The 22,036-nt window shown below is 36.9% G+C and overlaps 3 protein-coding genes across 3 annotated transcripts in view; 2 read left to right on the forward strand and 1 right to left on the reverse strand.

Annotated features, from left to right (window-relative positions):
• Nucleotides 1-9,565, forward strand: part of pdk2b (pyruvate dehydrogenase kinase 2b) — a 10,333-nt gene extending 768 nt beyond the window's left edge. Inside the window, exons 2-11 of the mRNA XM_052136587.1 lie at nt 45-186; nt 2,818-2,889; nt 3,008-3,192; nt 4,269-4,358; nt 4,445-4,522; nt 5,490-5,566; nt 5,652-5,750; nt 6,334-6,444; nt 6,623-6,736; nt 8,680-9,565. Coding sequence (XP_051992547.1) covers nt 45-186; nt 2,818-2,889; nt 3,008-3,192; nt 4,269-4,358; nt 4,445-4,522; nt 5,490-5,566; nt 5,652-5,750; nt 6,334-6,444; nt 6,623-6,736; nt 8,680-8,823 — 1,112 coding nt within the window. The 3' untranslated portion in view covers nt 8,824-9,565. The remainder of the gene's footprint in view (nt 1-44; nt 187-2,817; nt 2,890-3,007; nt 3,193-4,268; nt 4,359-4,444; nt 4,523-5,489; nt 5,567-5,651; nt 5,751-6,333; nt 6,445-6,622; nt 6,737-8,679) is intronic.
• The window catches only part of LOC127650920 (zinc finger protein 449-like), a 451,526-nt gene that overhangs the window by 309,480 nt on the left and 120,010 nt on the right, over nt 1-22,036 (forward strand). The gene's annotated exons all lie outside the window — the stretch shown is intronic.
• zgc:174904 (uncharacterized protein LOC564690 homolog) lies at nt 11,512-17,880 on the reverse strand. The gene is made up of 6 exons (XM_052136603.1): nt 17,629-17,880; nt 15,540-15,641; nt 14,301-14,486; nt 13,864-14,045; nt 12,989-13,104; nt 11,512-12,176 (listed from the first exon to the last, which is right to left on the reverse strand). Exons 1-6 carry the CDS (start codon nt 17,723-17,725, stop codon nt 12,017-12,019), a joined length of 843 nt encoding a protein of 280 aa, XP_051992563.1. The 5' UTR covers nt 17,726-17,880; the 3' UTR covers nt 11,512-12,016.

Consider the following 22,036-nt stretch of genomic DNA (forward strand, 5'->3'; position numbering starts at 1 on the left):
TTAGGACAACACTGGATTTACTCTGTCTGATTATGTTTTTGCAGGATCTTCAAATGCATGCGAGAAAACATCCTTCATGTTCCTCAGACAAGAGCTTCCTGTGAGACTGAGTAACAGCTTGAAGGAGATCAACCTTTTACCAGATCACTTAATAATGACTCCATCCGTTCAACTAGTTCATAGCTGGTAAGGGAGTTCATCATGCCCTGGGACATCCGGTAAAATCATTAGATAACTTGAACAGTCTCATGTCTTAAATCTTTACGATTGATCTGATTAGTGAGTAAACAGACTGTAGAGCAGATTACAAAAGCATATGTTGGCTTTTTGTTCATTAATTAAACATGCTAAAAAATGTCACCTATTAAAATGATCTATTTTTCAAGCTTGTGTTATGTAATTTACAGTATGCCATGACTCTGAACCGAACGATGAACTTTGTCCTAGTTCCTCACCCTGCTGTTGCAGGGTTAAAGCTTTATCCTGTTTCCATTACAACTCTCATTTTAGGGATCAAAAGTGATTCTTAGGACCCCATGATGGGCCTACTGCAAAAATGCATTTAATCTGCTATCGTTTATTGTTGTTGTTGTTGTTGTTTGTTGACCATTATGATAGGTCTATCAAGCCGTGGTGGAAGAGACCTAGCCTAATTTTCTAAGACAAAAATAACCAAACTTTTTCATTTTGGCTGATTTCATGTATTTCCATGTTGAAATGCCATTGCCGATATTTTTTTACCTAACTTGTTTACCAGATTGTCTAAGGGGATACTTTTGTAACGCATATGGCGGATGAGCGAAATTTGAGAATGTGGTAGACTTGTTTTCGAGTACTGAATTGGGACAGTCGCTACTGTACCTCCATGCATGCTTTTGCAGCAACACAAGCACGTGGGAGGGAATTAGAACAGATGACTCTGTGCAGGGAGTATGCAAAACATTTTTTGGGGATATTTACGCATTTCGATTTCATAACAAAATTCCAGTCAATTGAATTGTGTAATCTTGAACAAAATAAAATGACTAAAACTTGCGTTTATTCAAGTTTTATTAATTTGTATGATTAAAGATTATGCCATTCAATTTAATGTAATTTTCTAATGAAATTGAAATGCGTAATTCTTTGAAATAGGCTAATATATATATATATATATATATATATATATACATACACACACACACACACACACACACACACGGCCATAGCTGGAGGGGTGAAAGTAGGTAATTATTCTATGGGCCCACAGGTCCAGGGGGCCCACAACAAATCCTAAACTGTTCTTTTCAATAGGAAAGGGGCCTAAAGCAGTATACAGTTAGTGGCCCCAGAATACCCAGCTATGGCCCTGTATACACACACCAATCAGCCACAACATTAAAACCACCTGCCTAATATTGTGTGGGTCCCCCTCATGCCACCAAAACAGCACCAACCCACATCTCAGAATAGTGTTATGATTATCTGAGTTACTGTAGACTTTGTCAGTTTGAAACAGTCTGACCATTCTCTGTTGACCTCTCTCATCAACAAGGCGTTTCCGTATGCAGAATTGCCCCTCACTGGATGTTTTTTGTTTTTGGCATCATTCTGAGTAAATACTAGAGACTGTTGTGTGTGAAAATCCCAGAAGATGAGAAGTTACAGAAATACTCAAACCAGCCCATCTGGCACCAACAATCATCCATGCGATTATCTAATCAGCCAATCATGTGGCAGCAGTGCAGTGCATAATATCATGCAGATACGGGTCAGAAGCTTCAGTTTATGTTCACATCAACCATCAGAATGAGGGAATAATGTGATCTCAGTGACAATATTAGACAGGTGGTTTTAATGTTGCAGCTGATCGGTGTGTGTGTGTCTATATATATATATAGTTTGATTTTCATAACTTCTACAATTAGCAGGGTTCCCACACTCATGGACAACCTGAAAAAGTTACAGAGTTTTAAAATGATTGTGATGTCCAGGTCTGAAAAACTAATGGAAATGACTATAACCACTTTCCAGTATACATTTGAGTAATTTTGCTCACTCCAAAAATGCCTAATTGGCTAGAAATTGATCTTTGTGAGTGCTTGTAGTTGTTGAGGCATCTTATTGGAGACTGTTGTAATAAATTTGTTAATTACAAGAATTGGTACCTGACATACAAATTAAAATCTGTCTTAAAATCCCTATTAAATAATTCAGGGGAAAAAATATTGAATTAAATATTATATTAATGGTATGTCCCAGGTTTAATACAAGTTAGACTCACTTTTGACGGTGTTTGTAGCATCATGTTGATTACCAGCAAAAATATTTTCTACTCATTCCTCGTTTATTTAAAAAGCAGAATATGGTGGTTACAGTATGCAGCACTTTCATAGGAAGTAAATGGGCCAGCCCATAAACATTAAAATACACCCTTTCAAATGTATAATGACAACATGTAAACATTGCACATTAACATGATTTTTGTGTGATAAAATCTCTGTTCTGCACGATTGTAGTGTAATAAAATAGCTTACAAGGTTCACTGGCTTTGTGCCAATTAAGTTGTAATATTAGATATAACTTAGATAAGGTTAGTAAGCAATTTGCATCTCAGTAAAATGCTGTCGCTTGAGCTTAAATTGTATTGAACCCAGAGCATTCCTTTAATAGGAATCATCAATGATTGGAAATGTAATGGAAATTCATTGTAACCCTAGTACTCTAGAAAGGTGCAATTGTAGATTTAGTTTTATAAGTTTGATTTTGACCCATAACACTTAAACCATGTGCATGATAACCTCATAATCCCCTTGCCTTCTTCTTTCTCCATCCCAGGTTTGTCCAAAGCCTGTTGGAGATCCTAGAATTCCAAGACAAGAGCCCGGAGGACTCTAGAGTTCTAGAAGAGTAGGTTCTTCCACCCAAATACATGTCCTGCATGTTCAACCATTTTCTAAATATCTTAAAAGTAATAATCAAACAATGACAGCACAGTTAATGGAGTTTTTGTTGTTCACCCCCTTAGATTCGTAGAAGCTCTGGTGACCATTAGGAACAGGCACAATGATGTGGTACCCACCATGGCTCAGGGTGTCATCGAGTACAGGGATGCATTTGGGGCGGACCATTTCACAAGTCAGAACATTCAATACTTTCTGGACCGCTTTTACATGAGCCGCATCTCCATTCGGATGCTCATTAACCAGCACAGTAAGTCTAAAATTGGTCATTTTATAAGGTAAAGAACAGTCTTACTGGCTCAGTATTTGGAGGAGTTTGTAAAATCAGTTTGTTTGACCTTGGGAATTTAAAGATGTGTAAGATGTGATTGAAGCATGGAAGGGGTAGTCACTAAATTATTTGTAGTCCTCTTGATGTAGCCCAGCCAATTAACAAGGACAATTGCATTTATGAGAACTTCTGCAGTTCTCTTCAAAGACTTTAGTCATTAATCTTACAGTTCTTACAAAATCTTTGTTGAAACACTGACCCTTTACACTTATTTAGTTTAATAATTTAAACCATGACTTCCACTGCACATAAATAAGTAATATTGGCATTATATTTGTGATGTTAGCCAGAGGGGAACTGGCCCCCACTGTGAGGTTATTTTTCTCCATTATCCAACATCTCATTGAGTTTTGTGTTCCTTGCCAAAGTCGCCTTTGGCTTGCTCACTGGGGTCTAAATGCAATTATTATTTAATTACTTATTTTTAATACACACTTCATAATTGTATATTATCAAACTACACAATGATGACTGTAAGACTTTATAGATATTACAGTTTCATTTTCTGTAAATACCTGATTTTCTGCTTTGAAAGCTGCTTTGAAAGGATGTGTGTTGTGAAAGGTGCTATACAAATAACAATGACTTGACTTGTGACCGCACATTCTATATTAATGCCATTGCTTGGCAACCACAAACAACATACACTTAGAACTATATTACTAACTAGGCATGGTCATATTGCTTATGCCACTGTTTATCAAATCAATAAGCCACACAAGGCCATGCATTACTGTTACACCACCTACTCTTGGAAAGTCACTGTAACACATGCCCTCAATTGGCTTATTGATTTATGCTCTGGTACTAATACCTGGGCTTGGCAGCTGCACTGTTATCACCAATAGTTGCTTTCTCAGCTCTTTAAACACATAGGTCAGTAGATCCTGAATAATCCAGCCTGCTTCTGTTTGAGTTAATTTTTCACTGGAAATGAGAGAATGATTACCTCTGCTAATTTGCCCCTATCTCTCTGTTTCCTGTCCCATCTTCAGCTCTGATCTTTGATGGGACCACAAAGCCAGGACATCATAGCAGCATTGGGTGCATTGACACCTGCTGTGATGTCACTGAGGTAATCAGAGGTAAGTGTTTGGTGCCTTACTGACTCTGAATGCAAATAATACACTCAAGTATAAAGTCAATAGTAATGTCCTTTGTTCTTCTTTAGATGCATTTGAGTGTGCTAAAATGCTCTGTGAGCAGAACTACCTCGGATCGCCTGAGTTGGAGCTTAGAGAGATCAACGGTAAGGAATAAAAATGCTCTAAACCTGTTAAAAATTGCTCTTTTAAAGATGGATATATAGATAGACAGACAGACAGAACTATAGATAGACAGACAGACAGAACTATAGATAGATAGACAGACAGAACTATAGATAGATAGATAGATAGATAGATAGACAGACAGACAGACAGAACTATAGATAGATAGATAGATAGATAGACAGACAGACAGAAATATAGATAGATAGATAGATAGATAGATAGATAGATAGATAGATAGATAGATAGATAGATAGATATAATGATTGACAGAGAGACAGGAAGACAGAACTATAGACAGACAGACAGACAGGAAGACAGATGGATGGATGGATGGACGGACAAATAGACAGAACTATAGATAGAGACAGACAGACAGACCTATAGATAGATTGACAGACAAACAGATAGAAAGATTGACAGACAGAGACAGACAGACGGATGGATGGACAGACAGACAGACAGATGGACAGACGGACCAACAGATGGACAGACGGACAGACAGACCTATAGATAGATTGACAGACAAACAGATAGGATGATTGACAGACAGATAGATACAGACAGGCAGACAGAACTGTAGATATAGATAGATAGATAGACAGACAGACAGACAGATAGACAGACAGACAGACAGACAGACGGACAGATAGACATACAGACAGACGGACAGACCTATAGATAGATTGACAGACAAACAGATAGAATGATTGACAGACAGATAAATACAGACAGACAGGCAGACAGAACTGTAGATATAGACAGACAGACAGACAGACAGACGGACGGATAGATAGATAGATAGATAGATAGATAGATAGATAGATAGATAGATAGATAGATAGATAGAGCACATTATATCAAGTTGCTTAAGATTAATTGTATGTAATTGTTTTTATTTGTATTTACTCACAATCTATATTGCATCTTATGTGTTCTTTGTGACAGCAAAGAACAAGTCCCAACCAAATGAAATATCCTATGTTCCTTCTCATCTCTACCACATGGTTTTTGAGCTCTTCAAGGTAGGCAAAGTGCTTTAATTTTGCATTCTTATTAGAAAAGGCGACTTGTATAGTGGGTTTATTCTCATGTCTTTTTTCACTCTAGAATGCAATGAGGGCGACAATTGAGCATCATGAAACAAGCAGCACGCTGCCACCAATCAAAGTCATCGTGGCCCTAGGCACAGAGGACCTGTCAATCAAGGTGAGTGAATTGAGATTCAAATATTCGCAATATGATTGACATGACCTCTTAAATGTTTTCTTTTTACAATCTTTATTACTTAAAGGGATATTGCGCCTCAAAATGAAACTTCTCCCATCATTTACTCACTCTCATATTGTTCCAAACCTATTTCTGTCTTTGTTTCTTCAGGAGATGTTATCTTAACCTTTAACCTATAGAACTGTTCATTTTGAGAACATGCCACCGCCCTGTTTTAATCATTATTTCCAAACATGCTTCCGTTGTTCTCCTGCCCTAGATCCAGAGATCACAGATAATAATGTTATATAAACTGTTCTAAAGATTAATCTTCTTACCACCCTTGATCAAGCTTCAAATAAACAAGATTAAATGGATCATGTGTTATCCTAAATGGAAAACCAGCCCTGCCCCTGTATTAATTATCATCAACCTTTGACCTGCTGTTGTTGTAACCATGCTTCTTAGTAATAAACAGAGAACTGTTCCCCTGGGTTTTAAGTAAGAGTATCTTATAATGAGGTAATCCACGTAAAACTTTTCAGATGATTATTCTTTAAATGTTCACGTTTGTATGTTCCAGATTAATGACCAGGGTGGTGGCGTTCCATTCAGGAAGATTGATAGACTTTTCAGCTACATGTATTCGACAGCACCCAGACCAACTCTTGGTGACCATCAACGCACCCCAATGGTAAGAGCATAGCACACTGTTTAGTCCCAACCATTATGGAGATTATGACTAAGCATGCGTCACTTACACTCAACAAATGAAGGTCTATGTTTTGGTCAGTCACGTGAAGTTGTTTGTTCATATAAAGCTCAAATCACCTCTATATAATTAGTTTTTCTATTCCTCTTTATTGCCTCAGGCTGGTTTTGGTTATGGTCTTCCCATCTCCCGCCTGTACGCACGCTACTTCCAAGGTGATCTCCAGCTTTATCCAATGGAGGGCTATGGAACGGATGCTGTAATTCAACTTAAGGTGAGGAAGTCCTCAATTTAACGAGTTAGTTCACCCAAAAATGAAAATGTAGTCATCAATTAACCATATGAAATTCTTACACGGAACACAAAAGTACAAGTTCAGCAGAATGTTGACGTAGCACTTTTTCATACAATGAGAGCATACAGTGACCACACGCTGTCAGTCTCCAAAAGGCTTCGGAAGACTTAAAATATGGTGCTTGAGTCATATGGACTTCTTTATGGAGGTCAACCGAGAGTGGATGTTGCCGATACCGATCGAAGGTGGTGGAAAAGACTGATAACCGATAAATCGGCCGATAGTTTTTAAAATTGATCGAAAGAATGTTAAAAAAAAGACTTTCTTAGTCTTTCTTTCCTATGACAGGCACAGACATGCATGAAAATCCCAGATGCAGTTTACTGGGCAACCAAAATTTTTATATTAACCAGAAAGAATAGAGATTTGGAGCATAACGCGAGACTATGAACCAGCTTGAAATACGTGTACTTATTGTAGGACTCATATTTTGAAATGACAGAGACTTGGCTCTGTTATAAATGCACTATGTTTAAATATTTACCAAATTAAGCTTTTTATAGCCAATATACATACCAGATAAATGATTTTGAGAGACAGACAGAACTATAGATAGATAGATAGATAGATAGAATGATTGACAGACAGATAGATAGACAGACAGACAGAGACAGACAGACAGATGGATGGATGGATGGACGGACAAATAGACAGAACTATAGGTAGAGATAGATAGAATGATTGACAGGCAGATATATAGACAGACAGGCAGACAGAACTGTAGATAGATAGATAGTAGATAGACAGACAGATAGACTTACGGACGGACAGATAGACAGAACTATAGATAGACAGACAAACAGATAGAATGATTGACAGACAGATAGATAGATAGACAGACAGAGACAGACAGACAGTCGGACGGACGGACAGACAGACCTATAGATAGATAGATTGACAGACAGACCTATAAATAGATTGACAGACAGACCTATAGATAGATTGACAGACAGACCTATAGATAGATTGACAGACAAACAGATAGAATGATTGACAGACAGACAGACGGACGGACAGACAGACCTATAGATAGATTGACAGACAGACCTATAGATAGATTGACAGACAGATAGACAGACAGAGACGGACAGACAGACCTATAGACGGACAGATTGACAGACAAACAGATAGAATGATTGACAGACAGATAGATACAGAGAGACAGACAGGCAGACAGAACTGTAGATATAGATAGACAGACAGACATGTACATTTTGTACCAAAATGTACGTTTTTTTTATTATTATACACGTGATATGCTGAAGGGGGAAGTTTCCATATAATCACATTTTTCTTTTCATGCCCTTGTTTCAACTGATCAAATCAAAATCTCCAAATTCGCATTGAAATGAGAATAAAAAGTGGATATAAATTGCCAGTTTGCCACCTCTAGAGGCTGCTGTTATATTGTAGAATCCTCCAGTGTCAGCCACAGAGAAACACAAACACATACAAAAAAAGAGGATTTTACCCTATAACGGATTGTCCAAAAAGATACTATTGGCACTAGTTAATGAGTAAAACCAATTTATCGTCCAACCTCTACTTTTTTGTGCTTTTTGGATGCTTTTGTTTCATGGAAAATAGCTGCATCAACATTCTGCAGTCTAGAGCAAAGATTCTCATTTTAAGCTCCATGGGAAAAAATAGTCATAAAGGTTTTGAAACACATTATGGTGAGCAAATGATAGCAGAATGATTATTTTTAGCCCTATATCTTGAACAAGTTACACGATGCACTAAATTGTCATTTATGGGTTTCACTTCCCTAACCATTTTTGTTAAGCTTGTATGATAACTTTGGACATCTCCTCTGTCAATCTTCAAGACAATAATCCATGATGACATTCTTCCGTCCACAGGCCCTGTCCACAGACTCAATTGAGAAGCTTCCCGTGTTCAATAAGACTGCCCTGCGCCACTACAAAGTCAATCAGGAGGCTGATGACTGGTGTGTGCCAAGCAAGGAGCCGCTGAACTTAGCTTTGTACAAGGCTGCGAAGTGAACCACCAGTCTTGGTTGCTGCAAAGATATGACTCTGACCTTTAAGATATTGCCAATATAGGCCACCATAGGGAATGCTTGCATTCCCTGCTGGACTGGGGTCCAACTAGGGGATCTCCCAAGTGTTCTGGGAGTCGTCGTTGTCTAGGAACATTTAGTTTGGCCACTAACGTGTGGCCAGAATAAAAGATGCTAAAGTGTAGGGTCCTTAGTGTAAGTCATTACTGTGGTGCTGCTGAAGTTGGTGTTTTTCAGAAAAGCTCAGGCTTAAAGAGACTCTCGAGTTTGAGTGCTTGACATGTTTTTAGATGCATATGACCCTGCTTGAGGCAGAGTTAAAAGATGAAAGTCTAGAAATGGTGAAAGAGCGGTGGAGAATTGTGGGTGTATGGTGAAGAGGGAGTAAAACATTGTGGTTTCGGTTTTGAGAAGACAGTGTCAAATGTGAATGGTCAAATGTGTTGTACATTTTTATTTAGCCCTTAAATGGAGGCTGTGGCCAAAGATTGTTCCTCTTAAAAGAGGCTGGAAAGTGAAATCACACTTGAAGCTTTTATATTAGAATATTCAGGACTTTATGTGACGGTGATACTATGCCTTATTGTTTCAATGCATTACTGAATAAATGACCATAAAATGTGCCTATATTCACAATGTTGTGTTCACAATGAAAGTACCTTGTTGTGTGAGTTTATATATATATATATATATATAACTAAATAAATCTGACTATTTTTCATCAAGCTGCATAAACTGCTGTTGTTTCAAAAAATGTGTGGAAGCCTTTTAGATTTAAGAACATATTAACTCATTCCTAGCAGGTTCCTCTTTTTGATTATGTAACCCTGAGTATGAAGTACATGTAAACAACATTCACACAGGGGTTTGCAAACTTTAAGAAAGCAAGTTACTGTTAGTAACTAAAATATATATATATATTATGTTTTGTGCATTTCAATTTCATAACACAATTCCACCAAATATATGATCTTTAATAAAAAACTAAAATGTTTAAGTTATTATTAATTTAATGTTGTAATTTTATAATTAAGTTGAAATGCACAAATCTTAAAAATATGCAAAAAAATATATAAAACTTACAGAAATTTGATATGTGGCCATATATAAACATATAAATAAAATTATAGCTCAAATACTTGAGCATATACACCGATCAGCCACAACATTAAAACCACCTGCCTAATATTGTGTGGGTCCCCCTCGTGCCACCAAAACAGTGCCAACCTGCATCTCAGAAAAGCATTCAGAGATACTATTCTTCTCAACACAATTGTACAGAGTGGTTATCTGAGTTACTGTAGACTTTGTCAGTTCAAACCAGTCTGGCCAGTTCTCTGCTGATCTCTCTCATCAACAAGACATTTCCATCCACAGAACTGCCGCTCACTGGATGTTTTTTGTTTGTTTTTGGCAACATTCTGAGTAAATTCTGGAGCTGAGTTCAACCTGACAGAAAGTTACGGTAACTTAGATATCCGCTCTGTACAAATGTGGTGGGAAGAATAGCATCTCTCAATGCACAACACATGTTCACGGGTCTTTCACCTGAAGTCTGAGTCAAGTCTGGAGTCTTTAACACTGGAGCCTGAGTCAAGGTCAGTACCTGAATAGGAGACTCCTGGGAACACTAAGGTTGCTGCTGGAAGTGGTATTAGGGAGTTCAGCAGGGGGTGCTCACCCTGTGGTCTGTGTGGGTCCTAATGCCCCAGTATAGTGATGGGGACACTATACTGTAAAAAAGCACTGTCTTTCGGATGAGACGTTAAACCGAGGTCCTGACTCTCTGTGGTCATTAAAAATCCCAGAGCATTTCTCTTAAAGAGTAGGAGTGTAACCCTGGTGTCCTGGCCAAATTCACCCCATTGACCCTTCTCAATCATGGCCTCCTAATAATCGCCATCCCTGAATTGGCTACATCACTCTACTCTCTCCTCTCCACCAATAGCTGGTGTGTGATGAATGTACTATGTCTATGGCTGCTGTCGCATCATCCAGTGGTGGTATCTAAATAGTGGTATCTAATACCCCTATACTATCTAAAGTACTTTGACTGTCTAGAAAAGTGCTAAATAAATGTAAGGAATTAATATTATTATTATTATATATACATACATACACACAATTGTTTTAAAACTCTACCTATTCTAAATGTATGAACTGCTAAGCAGAAGGTCGCTGGTTCGATCCCCATGGCCACCACCATTGTGTCCTTGAGTAAGGCACTTAACTCCAGGTTGCTCCGGGAGGGATTGTCCCTGTAATAAGGGCTCTGCGAGTCACTTTGGATAAAAGCGTCTGCCAAATGCATAAATGTAAATTAAATAAAGAAAGAAATAAAAAGACTGGCCCAGTCACACCTGCTGATCTTATCACTTTGTTCAAAATATTTACTCACTACCGTCCTCTTGTGAGTTTTCTGTCAGATGCCTGCCTGCAAGACAAATGTTTCTATCTGACATTTTTATTTTATAAAATTTTTTAAAGACAATAGATTTAAGTGTTTACACTCAGAAAAATTATTTAAAGATTTACACATTTCAATTTCATCACAAAACTCCATCAAATTGAAATGAGTAATATTTAATTAAATTTAAAAAAGAAAATTAAATATTATTTTATACATTTTAATTTTGTTTAACATTCCACAATTCAATTAGAATGCAATTTGAAATGCATAAATCTTAAAAACAGGCTGATATTTATTTATTGTGTGTGTGTGTGTGTGTGTGTGTGTGTGTGTGTGTGTGTGTGTGTGTGTGTGTGTGTGTGTGTGTGTGTGTGTGTGTGTAGGAAGAGAAGACAGGTAACAGTATTTTTATTTTTTTACTCAAATACCTGTTATTTTATGCAAACAGAGCAATAGATTCAACAAGATCAGTTAGTCAGGTTATTTATAATTACAAACTGATTTTTGCAGTTAAAGAATCGTCTGAACAGAAAAAATGCAGAATTGTTTACACATTACATCTAGTGTGCTTTAAGCATGGTTACATTAAACAATACTGAAATGCATATATTGCCATTCGATTTAAAGAAACAGCTACTTTATTTGACCCACTATTGCAGCCATTTTTTACTTATACGTTTCTTTAAAAGTTACAAAGATCCTGAGACCAGGCCTATAGCCAATACACACCCTCAAGTTTCACCATGAAAGTGAATGAAGATGATGCTCAAGAGGAGCCAGTGACCTTCTCACAGATCCAAGGCCATGACATGAAGCAGGGTGCATCATACCAACTCTTTGTGGCCACGCGACTTAAAATCTCGGTTTTCACCATGTAGCCACAGTCTTCATCAATATGGTTGTTGGGCTCGCCTTCTTCCCAGAAACTATGGAGGATAAAGGCGGGTGTTTATAAAAGGTGTTATATGGGTTAATAATTTGAGCAAGATAGCCTGCTTACCTTAGAGGCCATTGGCTTTTAACATGAAGATGTTGCACAGTTAAAAAACAACAAAACAACAAAAAAAAGTGTAGTATGGAAAAGTAAGTAATAAGTTGATTATATTGAATTATAACTTGTTTCCCATTTTTTTGAGCATTGTTTGATCTTGTAAAGGTAAAATGTAAGTTTTTAAATGGGACATAGACCCATTTCTACACTTTTGCTTCAGCAAAAATGGTTGTAATTCATTTTTCCACCCTTTCTCTGACCCTTATAACTAAACAGGCTGTTTTTGCTTCTGTACCTTTAAGACGTCTATATGTAAATATAATCAAAACAAGCAAGTACAATACCCCCCCAATCCACCCCCAAACATGTTTTGGTGTCAAAATATACAAATAATTCAAATCAAAGTTGCACAATTAGGATTTTTAGTTATAGCACCCACTATCATCTGAAACTGATGAAATTTTGCATGTGAGCTCGAATGTTCATGCGAATATTCCGCTCACAAGATTGTATGCACGTTCCCTTTAAACCAGAACACAAATTAGCAGAAAAACACTGTTTCAAAAGAGGAAGACAGACAGGAACATTGTGATGCCAAACAGAGTAAATGTTTCCAAAAATGTAATAAACTCGTGAGAAATGTGATGTTATTTAGAACTGATGCATTCAGGAGAAGCTGTTGAGAGCTGGACTTCTCGTTCTAGAGCTCTTAACTGTTAAAGCTCTTTAAAACTTGTTTTCACTCACCCTCCATCCAGTTTGGTTCCATCCACCCAGTACCAGTCTCCTTCTGCTTTATCATCACTTACGCCAATCCAGTAAGCGTTCCAGTGGCCACGTGGCAGCAGGTTCCATATAAAGGACTTCATCAGGCCAAGAGGTCACATATGATTGGGAATGGTTGTTAAAGTTAATCAGTGAATAACACTTGGGTATCTGTTTTATTGGATTTCATGCATCAACTTAGATCCCTTCCTCTTTTGTATTGCAAGCCAACAGTTTCTGTTCTTTTTACCAAATAAAGATAAGAAATTCATAATATGGTGAAACGAGGGTTATTTCAGGTCATCAGATGTAAAGCAAATACACATTATATGTAAACACACACTCATGAGAATCTTGTGAAACATTTGGTCACACTCGTGTCTTTCAAAATCTGTGTGCTTGTTTTACTTCTATGTACATTTTTGATTGCTTTGTGTGGAACAGATGGAGATTTAAGTCGTTATTCACTAATAATCTTCCCATCTGCCAAAGTTAATGTCTAACCCCTGTTCGCAGTCAGACTATGAAATGATGCGACAACATGTGACACCAAAATGGTATCGGTTCTCTTGCATGTATAGTTACCAAATTTGTATTCTGGATTCAAACATGGGCTAGCATCAATGGACAGGAAGATTACCAGTGAATAATTTCATTTTCTGTCTGTTCCTAATGCAAAGCTATTGTATGGCTTTAGAAGTCATACGGACTACTTTTATGATGTTTTTATGTCCTGGCAGATGTGATCACACTGAACTGACATAATATATAAAGAGCTGCATGAACTTTCTTCCAATAAAAATGGCCGAACTATTCCTTTAAAAACAGTAAAACACACTGCTCTTTCCCCGCTTTACCTGTTCCTCAGCGGTGTGGATGATGGCCAGATGTCCTCCGTTCCTTTTGCAGTAAGACTGACTCTCTTGCCAGCTCCTGCTGTAGACAGAGACGAAGTAACAACTGCTCTTAAAGAGCTCCCAACCAGCAGGGCAGGAATCCTTTGCTTGTGCTGGAGTGGTTCGTGGTGTAGGGATTGCCTCTGAAAAGGTTGAAACTCATTAAAAAAAATTCCCAAATCAGACTGAATTAAGCAAGCATTCAAGGGAATGTTTATTTAGTTATGCATTTACTGTGTCTTTTTTTTTAGTTGTTTTGTTATTGATCTTATTTCTCGAAAAAAATAAAAACACAAATATGAAAAAAAGACACATGAGGTGTCACATTTTGATGTCTCATATTTCTAGGACTTCTTATTTGTCATGCCCACAAATGCACACATTTGCACTTTACTAACCTAGCTCAGCAATTTTGGACTTCAGCTGTGATCTCTCTTCCTCCAGTTCTTTTTTTTCTTTCTCCAGCTTCTGCAATTCCGCAGTCATATCAGACACATTAGCACAGGCCTTCTGCATGTGAGCTTCAGCAGAGCTGGTGGGGGGATCCTGAACAGCTGAATCTTGGGCAGCAAAACTTCTCGTACCTAAGACAGAAGGGAAGGGGGAAAAGGGGTAGTTAAGAACAAGATGTAAAGAAGAACATAAGAGGTTTTAAGAATTAAACATAATAAAAAAGGAGACACTAGCTGTGTGTGAGGTCGTTGGTCGTTAAGATTCTTTACAAATTCCCCCTTTGTTGTCCACGGAAAAGCTAACAGCAAACAGATTCGGACAGACATGAATGTGTGTATAAATAATGACAGAATTTCCCTTTTTGAGTGAACAATTCCTCACTTCTTGAAAAGTAGAAACACGACTATTTTAACATTATTTTCACCAATAATCATAGGTTATACTCATTTTCATGTGCAAGCAAACTCTTCTCGTTTATGCTTTGCTCTGACTGGGCTTAAAGGAATTGTTGACCCCAAAATGAACATTTTCTCATCATGTACTCACACTCATGCCACCCAAATGTGTAAGACTTTCTTCTGCAGAACATAAATTCACTGGTCAGTTCACTGCATGCACATAAAGGCAGCCTAAAAGTAATCCATAAGTCTCCAGTGGTTTAATCCATGTCTTCAGAAGCGACATGATAGGTGTGTGTGAGAAACAGATCAATATTCAATTCTCCTCCCCGCCCAGCAGGTGACAATATGCACGAAGAACTCCTCTTAGGACAGAAGAGAGCGCTTACAAGAGCTTTCTACTACAAAAGGATTTAAATAGTTAGCTTTTTCTTACCCAAAGCAATAATAGTGCACCAGAAGGTATGGATTCAAACACTGGAGTCTTATGGATGATTTTATGCTGCCTTTATGTGATTTTTGGAGCTTCAAAGTTCTGTCCAAAATTCATTTGCATTTAATGGATCTGCAGAACTGTGATAGTTCATTCTAAACCTTTTAATTTGTGTTCGACAGAACAAAGAAAGTCATACACATCTGGGATGGCATGAGGGTGAGTAAATGATTTTTGATTTTTGCGTGAATTCAAGCGTAATGGCAAAATCTAGAGGTGAAAATTGGCTTATGGCAAACTGGTTGACAATGACATAACACAAGTGATATAAGTGAGAACAGAGAAGTACGCACTGTGAATACTTGTGGCCACCAGGATCATGAGTAAGATGAGGCAAATGGCAGCCAGGCATGCTGTTGCCACCTTGAAGGGGTTTTGGCAAAATGATCGCTGTCCTTTGTTTTGTGGGTTCACAAACAAAAAACAAACAAACAAACAAAGAAGCAAAGAGAGAAACAAAGAAATGGGGCAGTTATTATGGAGTTCAAGTTGCACATTTTTGCAAAAAGGCAACAACTGTCCTCACGACTTCAATTAGTAACTTACCTCAGATGTCCATTATAACATTTAGTTTTTTTAGTTTACGTGTTTTTCCCCCATTCAACACTAGAATCCGGAGCAACACTTGACAATTGTTACAGTGATTTTCAGGTTTGAGCTTCATTAAAATAATTGTTGGCCAGGAGGAAGGAGAGGAAGTGCGCAATGGAGGTCGTCAATCCCTTCACTGTTGGACTGAAAAAGCACATCAGGCTTGCTTGAAAAAAATCGTTCTGTCGCTGAATCGGGCTCTTGTGTTCACTTCAAGTGACCAATGAGCTTCATCTTTTACTGAAGAACTGACAAGACATCAAGCTGGTCAGAACGTTTTCATCGCACTCAGCTGCATGTCATCACTCACACTGATTGTAATTCAAAGTGATTCTGTCACCAAGCGTTTTTCCCATTGAAAAACAATTGAAAAACAGCACAGATGGACACAAAAACGTATCTCATGTGAGAACTAATAAAAAGCTTAAAAATAAAAACGACAGATATTAAACTATATTTAAATATATATTAAATAAGATTGTCCGTGGTGATAAAAAATTAGAAATGTTTTAAAAATCTAGACTAAAAGTTTCAAGTTCATAGAAATGTAATCTTTGCATCCAGTTTGGTTTCATTCATTTTGTAAAACTTTATTGCATTTCCACAAACAAATAAATAAATAGGCTATTTAAAAATGTCTTGCCATGAAGTAAAAGGTATTAAAATACTTCTCTTGCACCTTGAAATACACGAGTGTACTCGACTGTATCATTAATTTAAAACAAACTAAAAAAAACTTTTCAAACAGGTTTTTCAAGGTTCATTTTTTATATCTGTAACTATATCATAAATTTTTAAGTCAAGTATATGAAAAATATTCTTAGGGCCACATGACCTGAACAAAATGGGCCTTTTAATAAAATGACAAAATATCAGTTATTGTTTTAAAACTTTGCATTCAGTCCTCAGGGATTAAAGGTGTCTTTTCTGTTTTTGTTTTGTTTTGTTTTTTTGTTTGTTTCTTGTTTAACCATATTTTTAAAACCTAATTTTTTAACTGCTTTAAAAAAAATTAAAAAAATTATAACTATTATTAATAAATATTATTCTGCGCATGCCAATTTTTTTTTTGTTTTAATAATTTAAAATAAATAATAATAAATAAATAATTTTGTTAATAATATTTTTAAAACATAATTGTTTAACTTGTTTTTTTTTTTTTTTTGTTTTTTTATTTTAAAGACTATTAATATATATTATTTTGCACATGTCAAAAAAAAAATTTGGGGAAGAATGTCAACTTTTAATTAGACTTTGATTTTATTTACTCTCTCCAGATGGTTACACCATATGACATTTTAGACTTTAAGCCTCCGAAAAATATAAAATTGAAGTCATCATTGAAAAGATGTTGTCTGTAATAGTTTTGTGTGAATTGCATGTGAATTTAGGCTCATGTATTTTAAAATAATTAAATGAATCAGGCCACAATAAATAAATAAATAAAATAAAATAAAATATATAAAGATCGAAACTTTTTTATGATTTCCAGAAAAACCAAAAATAATTGTAACTCTCAGAGAACCAAATAATTTCAGAAACGGACAAGTCATAAGCTTTCTATTGTACTAATGAGAAATTCGTTTCAGTGACAATTGTGTGACCGAGGACAAACCTGACATTCTCAGAAATGTATTTTGTTTGTTTGTTTGTTTAATTCAACTAGTTACATTTGCAATATAACAGAATCCTACTGAGCCCAACCTTACAAGGCATGAAGCAACCCACGCTTATATTACACACAAAAGCAAATATTAGCTGAATACGGGATGTTAGACATGTTTCTCATACCTGAATATCGTACCTCTGAACTACTGTAATCACCGTGGACATTAGAGTCAGGGCCATCGATGAGCTGTGCGAGCATTCCCTCTGTGCGCGTGGACATTGTACAAGTTTACACACACTTGAATCACACAAACAAGCTTGAGATCATACAAAGATGAAATAAACTACAGAAGACACGGGCTACTACGTCTTTCTGGCCCCTAGAGAGGTTGCTCAACAGGTTGATTTAAAATTGGGTTGTACCCATGTGTTGAACGCCGTGGATTGGTTGAGATGGCAGTTCTCCAGCTTATGACAGATATCCAGATGTTTGCACATGTCAGAGCATGTTTTTTTTTTTTTTAAATAACTGGAAATGACTGTATATGACTAGAGCCCTTGGATAAAAATTTCAGCGATGCATCGCGATTCATACTCAAACGATTCTGAATCGATTCGCAAAAGAATCAGAATCGATTCTGAGTTCAGTTTAAATCACGGCAGAGCAGTGGTGCGCGCCAAAGACAGATGTGGAAACAAAGACGTGAGTTAAGTTTTGTTCACAGCTCATACTGAATGTAAAAGGCCAGTTTATGTAATGTGACTCGGTTCTGATTCTTAAAACAGCTGTTAAATAAAAAGCTGAAAGGGAAAAAAATAGAGAGTAAAAATAAAATTTTGAAGAAACTGAAAAAAGAAAGATATTGATGGACAAAATGCATCGTGATGCATCGAGAATCGTTTTATAATCGAATCGAATCGAATCGTGCGGCCAGTGAAGATTCACACCTCTATTTATGACTACAGGGCTATATATATATATATATATATATATATATATATATATATATATATATATATCTGGCATTGTGTAGGCTATCATAATATACGTTTTATTTGAGAATATAAAACAAAGAGCAATTTAACCACTAGATGGTATCAGACATTGTTTTAAAACTTTGCATTCAGTCCTCAGGGATTAAAGGTGTCTTTTCTATTTTTTATTTTATTTTTTTTTAACAATATTTTTAAAACATAATTGTTCAACTGTTTAAAAACATTTTTTTTAAGACTATTAATAAATATTATTCTGCGCTTGTCAACATTTTTTTGTGTGAAGAATTTCAACTTTTAATTAGACTTTATTTTATTTACTCTCTCCAGATGGTTACACCACATGACATTTTAGACTTTAAGCCCCAGAAAAATATAAAAATGACATCATCATTGAAAAGATGTTGTCTGTAATAGTTTTGTGTGAATTGCATGTGAATTTAGGCTTATGTATTTTAAAATAATTAAATGAATCAGGCCACAATAAATAAATAAATAAATAAATATAAAGAACGATCACCCATCGAATCGTAATCGAATCGAATCGTGCGGCCAGTGAAGATTCACACCTCTAGCCTATTTATGACTACAGGGCTATATATATATATATCTGGCATTGTGTAGTTCTGGATGTAATAATATTTTCTTGCGTTCTCTTCTTCAATCTAAAAATATTCTTGCTGTTTCTACTCATTGGAATTCTCATTTTAAAAAACGTTTTGATTGGAGTAAAATTTGGATGACACCTCATAAGTATTGCATCACAAATAAAGTGAAAGAGGTTTCATATAACATTTTCCATCGCGTTTACCCAGTTAAATGACGTGTGGTGCAGCGTTTTAAAGTGAACATGGAAGATATTTGTGTTTTTTGTCAAATTTCCCGTGAGACTATTGCTCATTAATTTTGGGAGTGTCCCAAGATCCAAATGTTTTGGAAAGAACTCAATAATTATTTACAAAGAAAAGCTATGATTCTTGTTAACTTTGAAGAAGTTGATGTTACGCTAAAATGTTTTTCATTTGATGGTGATAAAAATATTCTGTTTATATTTGATTTAATTATTATAATTGCCCGTTATTATAATCATAAAGTCAAATGGAAAGGAAAAATGCCAAATTTTGAACAATTTAAAATCGATGTTAAAATGTATTTAGAAACAATATCTAAAAGTAAAAACCTAAAAGCAAGGACAACTTTACAGCTATTTAATAGGTATAAGTTATTTCTGTAAAATGCCTTTTTTTTTTTTTTACCCTTGACATGTATGGTTATGTGTACTCTTGTATGTAAATTATTTTTGTTCTTGTTATATTGCAATAAAATAAATTAAATAAATAAATATATGGCATTGTGTAGGCTATCATTATATACGTTTTATTTGAGAATATAAAACAAAGAGCAACTTAACCACTAGATGGCAGCATCTACATGATCCAAACTTCTGAAAGCCAATAACAGCAAAGCTGAGCTTAAACTTGTCATCTTATTAATACTCAGTGCCACAGCAAATGTCATAGATCGATTTGCAATCAGATAAGAGGAAGGACCAAGCTTTGTCTCTATCACAAACATAAAGACATTTTTATTTGTGGGCGCCTTTCAGGACACTCAAGGACACCTCACATGTACATTAAACTACACAAACAACAATTGTATAACATTATCAAACATGATAAAAGAAACAAATACCAATACACAAAGAACAACAAACGCAATGCGTGAAAATCAGAAATAAGGTCATCTAAAATTATGGGTTTTGAGACGTGATTTATAAGTTAGCAGAGTGGGGCGATTTCGTACATCTTGTGGTAGAGAACTCCAAAGACATGGAGCAGTATAACTAAAAGCTCTAGACCCCATAGTAGTCAAACATATAGAGGGTACAGTAAGAGTAAGGGAAGTAGAAGGTCTAAGGGATCGGTTTGGTGAGAAAACATGAAGAAGATCACGTAGATATGAAGGGGCTAAATCATGAAGAGCCTTGTAAGTGGCAGCAAGTGACGTTTTTGGAGTACCGGAGAAAAGTGCTCTATCGGAGGTGTTCGCGTAATGATCCGAGATGCAGAATTTTGGACCATTTAAAGTTTGTGTGGAAGTTTTTGTGGGACACCGCTAAGAAGAGAATTGCAATAGTCTATACGAGATGTGACTAACGCATGTACAAGAACAGCAGTGCCATTAGCCGCTAGAGATGGTCGAAGGCGATTTATGTTACGTAAATGATAGTACGCTGACCGAATAATGTTATTTATGTGTGCTTCAAATGATAGAGTACTATCTAATATAACACCCAGAGAAAAGAAAAGGCAATTGCACTCCAACGATCATTATCCAAAGTTATGAAACAGCTTTGATTTCTGTAAAATTGTAAAGCATTTATGCAGTTGTAATTGCTGTGCAAATGCATTTATGCCGTCTCTGAGCAGCATTAAATAGTCTCTCTACAGACACCTAGATGCCGCTTCAAATGCAGCTTCTGTGCCAACTTTGCAGTGTAAAAATGGATATAGAGTGAGAACTACAAAAAGTCTTGATTAATGGGGCACTGGCCAAAATCGTTCATGGAAATAACAAAAATGATGTCATTAGTCAACTTCACCACTAGATTGTAGCATTTATATTATCATGGCCAGCCAGAAAGCTTATGACAGCAGAGCTGTGTATCAAGTATAGCCTGCCATCTGATTCATGGCCAGTGCCACCGCAATGTTATGGACCAATTTATTCAGAGAGTAAGAGGGTGGCAGGCAGAGAGTGTGGCTGGGTCGTGATCCTACACACCCGGTCCCGTATTAGGCTAATTATGCCTCCGTGAGGGATAAAGGTCGACTGCAGAGGATCATGCGGGAGAGAGAGATCATTTACGGACATGTCCGTCATGTGTGTGTTTGTCTTCTTTTAAGTTTCTCATTAAACTATTATTTATATTGAAAAGCCGGTTCTCGCCTCCTCCTTTCCATTGATCCCGTTACACTGGTGCCTAAACCCGGGACCGGGTGCGTATGATCACGACCCGGCCCCGCCCTCCGCCCTGCCACAGAGGCATTGGCTCAGTTACACTTCCTATAGTGCCATCTAGCGCTTCGCACACGCGCAAAGTGCCAGGAAGCGTAATCGAGCTTAAAAACATGATCATGCCTAGAGACAGAAATGACAAGATTGACTGTAAAAACAGTACAAGGAAACCAGCGTCAACTTAAAGGGTAAGTCTTTTTAATCTTTTCTTTAAAGGGTATGCAGAGACAGTCTTTGCTTCTTTTTTTCTCCCGTGCTCCGTCGCTCCTGCCCTTTTTATGCCGCTCTCCTCATGTTACTGCAATCAGACACAGGTGTTAGTCATCATTTAGCTCAGGTGTGAGCGCCCTTACCGCTTTTCTCTCCCGGACGGGCGCTTGACCACGCCCCCGCTGCCACATACCCCCACCGCCCGACTCAGGCCGGGGCGTCATCCGGCCTGCCTACCACTCCCCCCATTTCTGGAGAGGAAGTCAGCGGCAGCCATCTGCACCCCCGGTCTGTGGACCACCTTGAACTTAAAAGGCTGGAGGGCCAGATACCAACGGGTGATCCGGGCGTTCGTATCTTTCATGCGGTG

Source organism: Xyrauchen texanus, chromosome 10 (genome assembly GCF_025860055.1).
Source record: "Xyrauchen texanus isolate HMW12.3.18 chromosome 10, RBS_HiC_50CHRs, whole genome shotgun sequence".
In the NCBI taxonomy this organism is placed as follows: Eukaryota; Metazoa; Chordata; class Actinopteri; order Cypriniformes; family Catostomidae; genus Xyrauchen; species Xyrauchen texanus.

Excerpts from the sequence above, each read along its gene's own strand:
- zgc:174904 (XM_052136603.1), bottom strand. The coding sequence starts at position 17,725 with ATGTCCACGCGCACAGAGGGAATGCTCGCACAGCTCATCGATGGCCCT. Across the intron at positions 13,105-13,863 it reads TCCACACCGCTGAGGAACAG|TCCTTTATATGGAACCTGCT; the intron begins GTAAAGCGGGGA and ends GGCCTGATGAAG. Across the intron at positions 12,177-12,988 it reads GGAACCAAACTGGATGGAGG|TTTCTGGGAAGAAGGCGAGC; the intron begins GTGAGTGAAAAC and ends TATCCTCCATAG.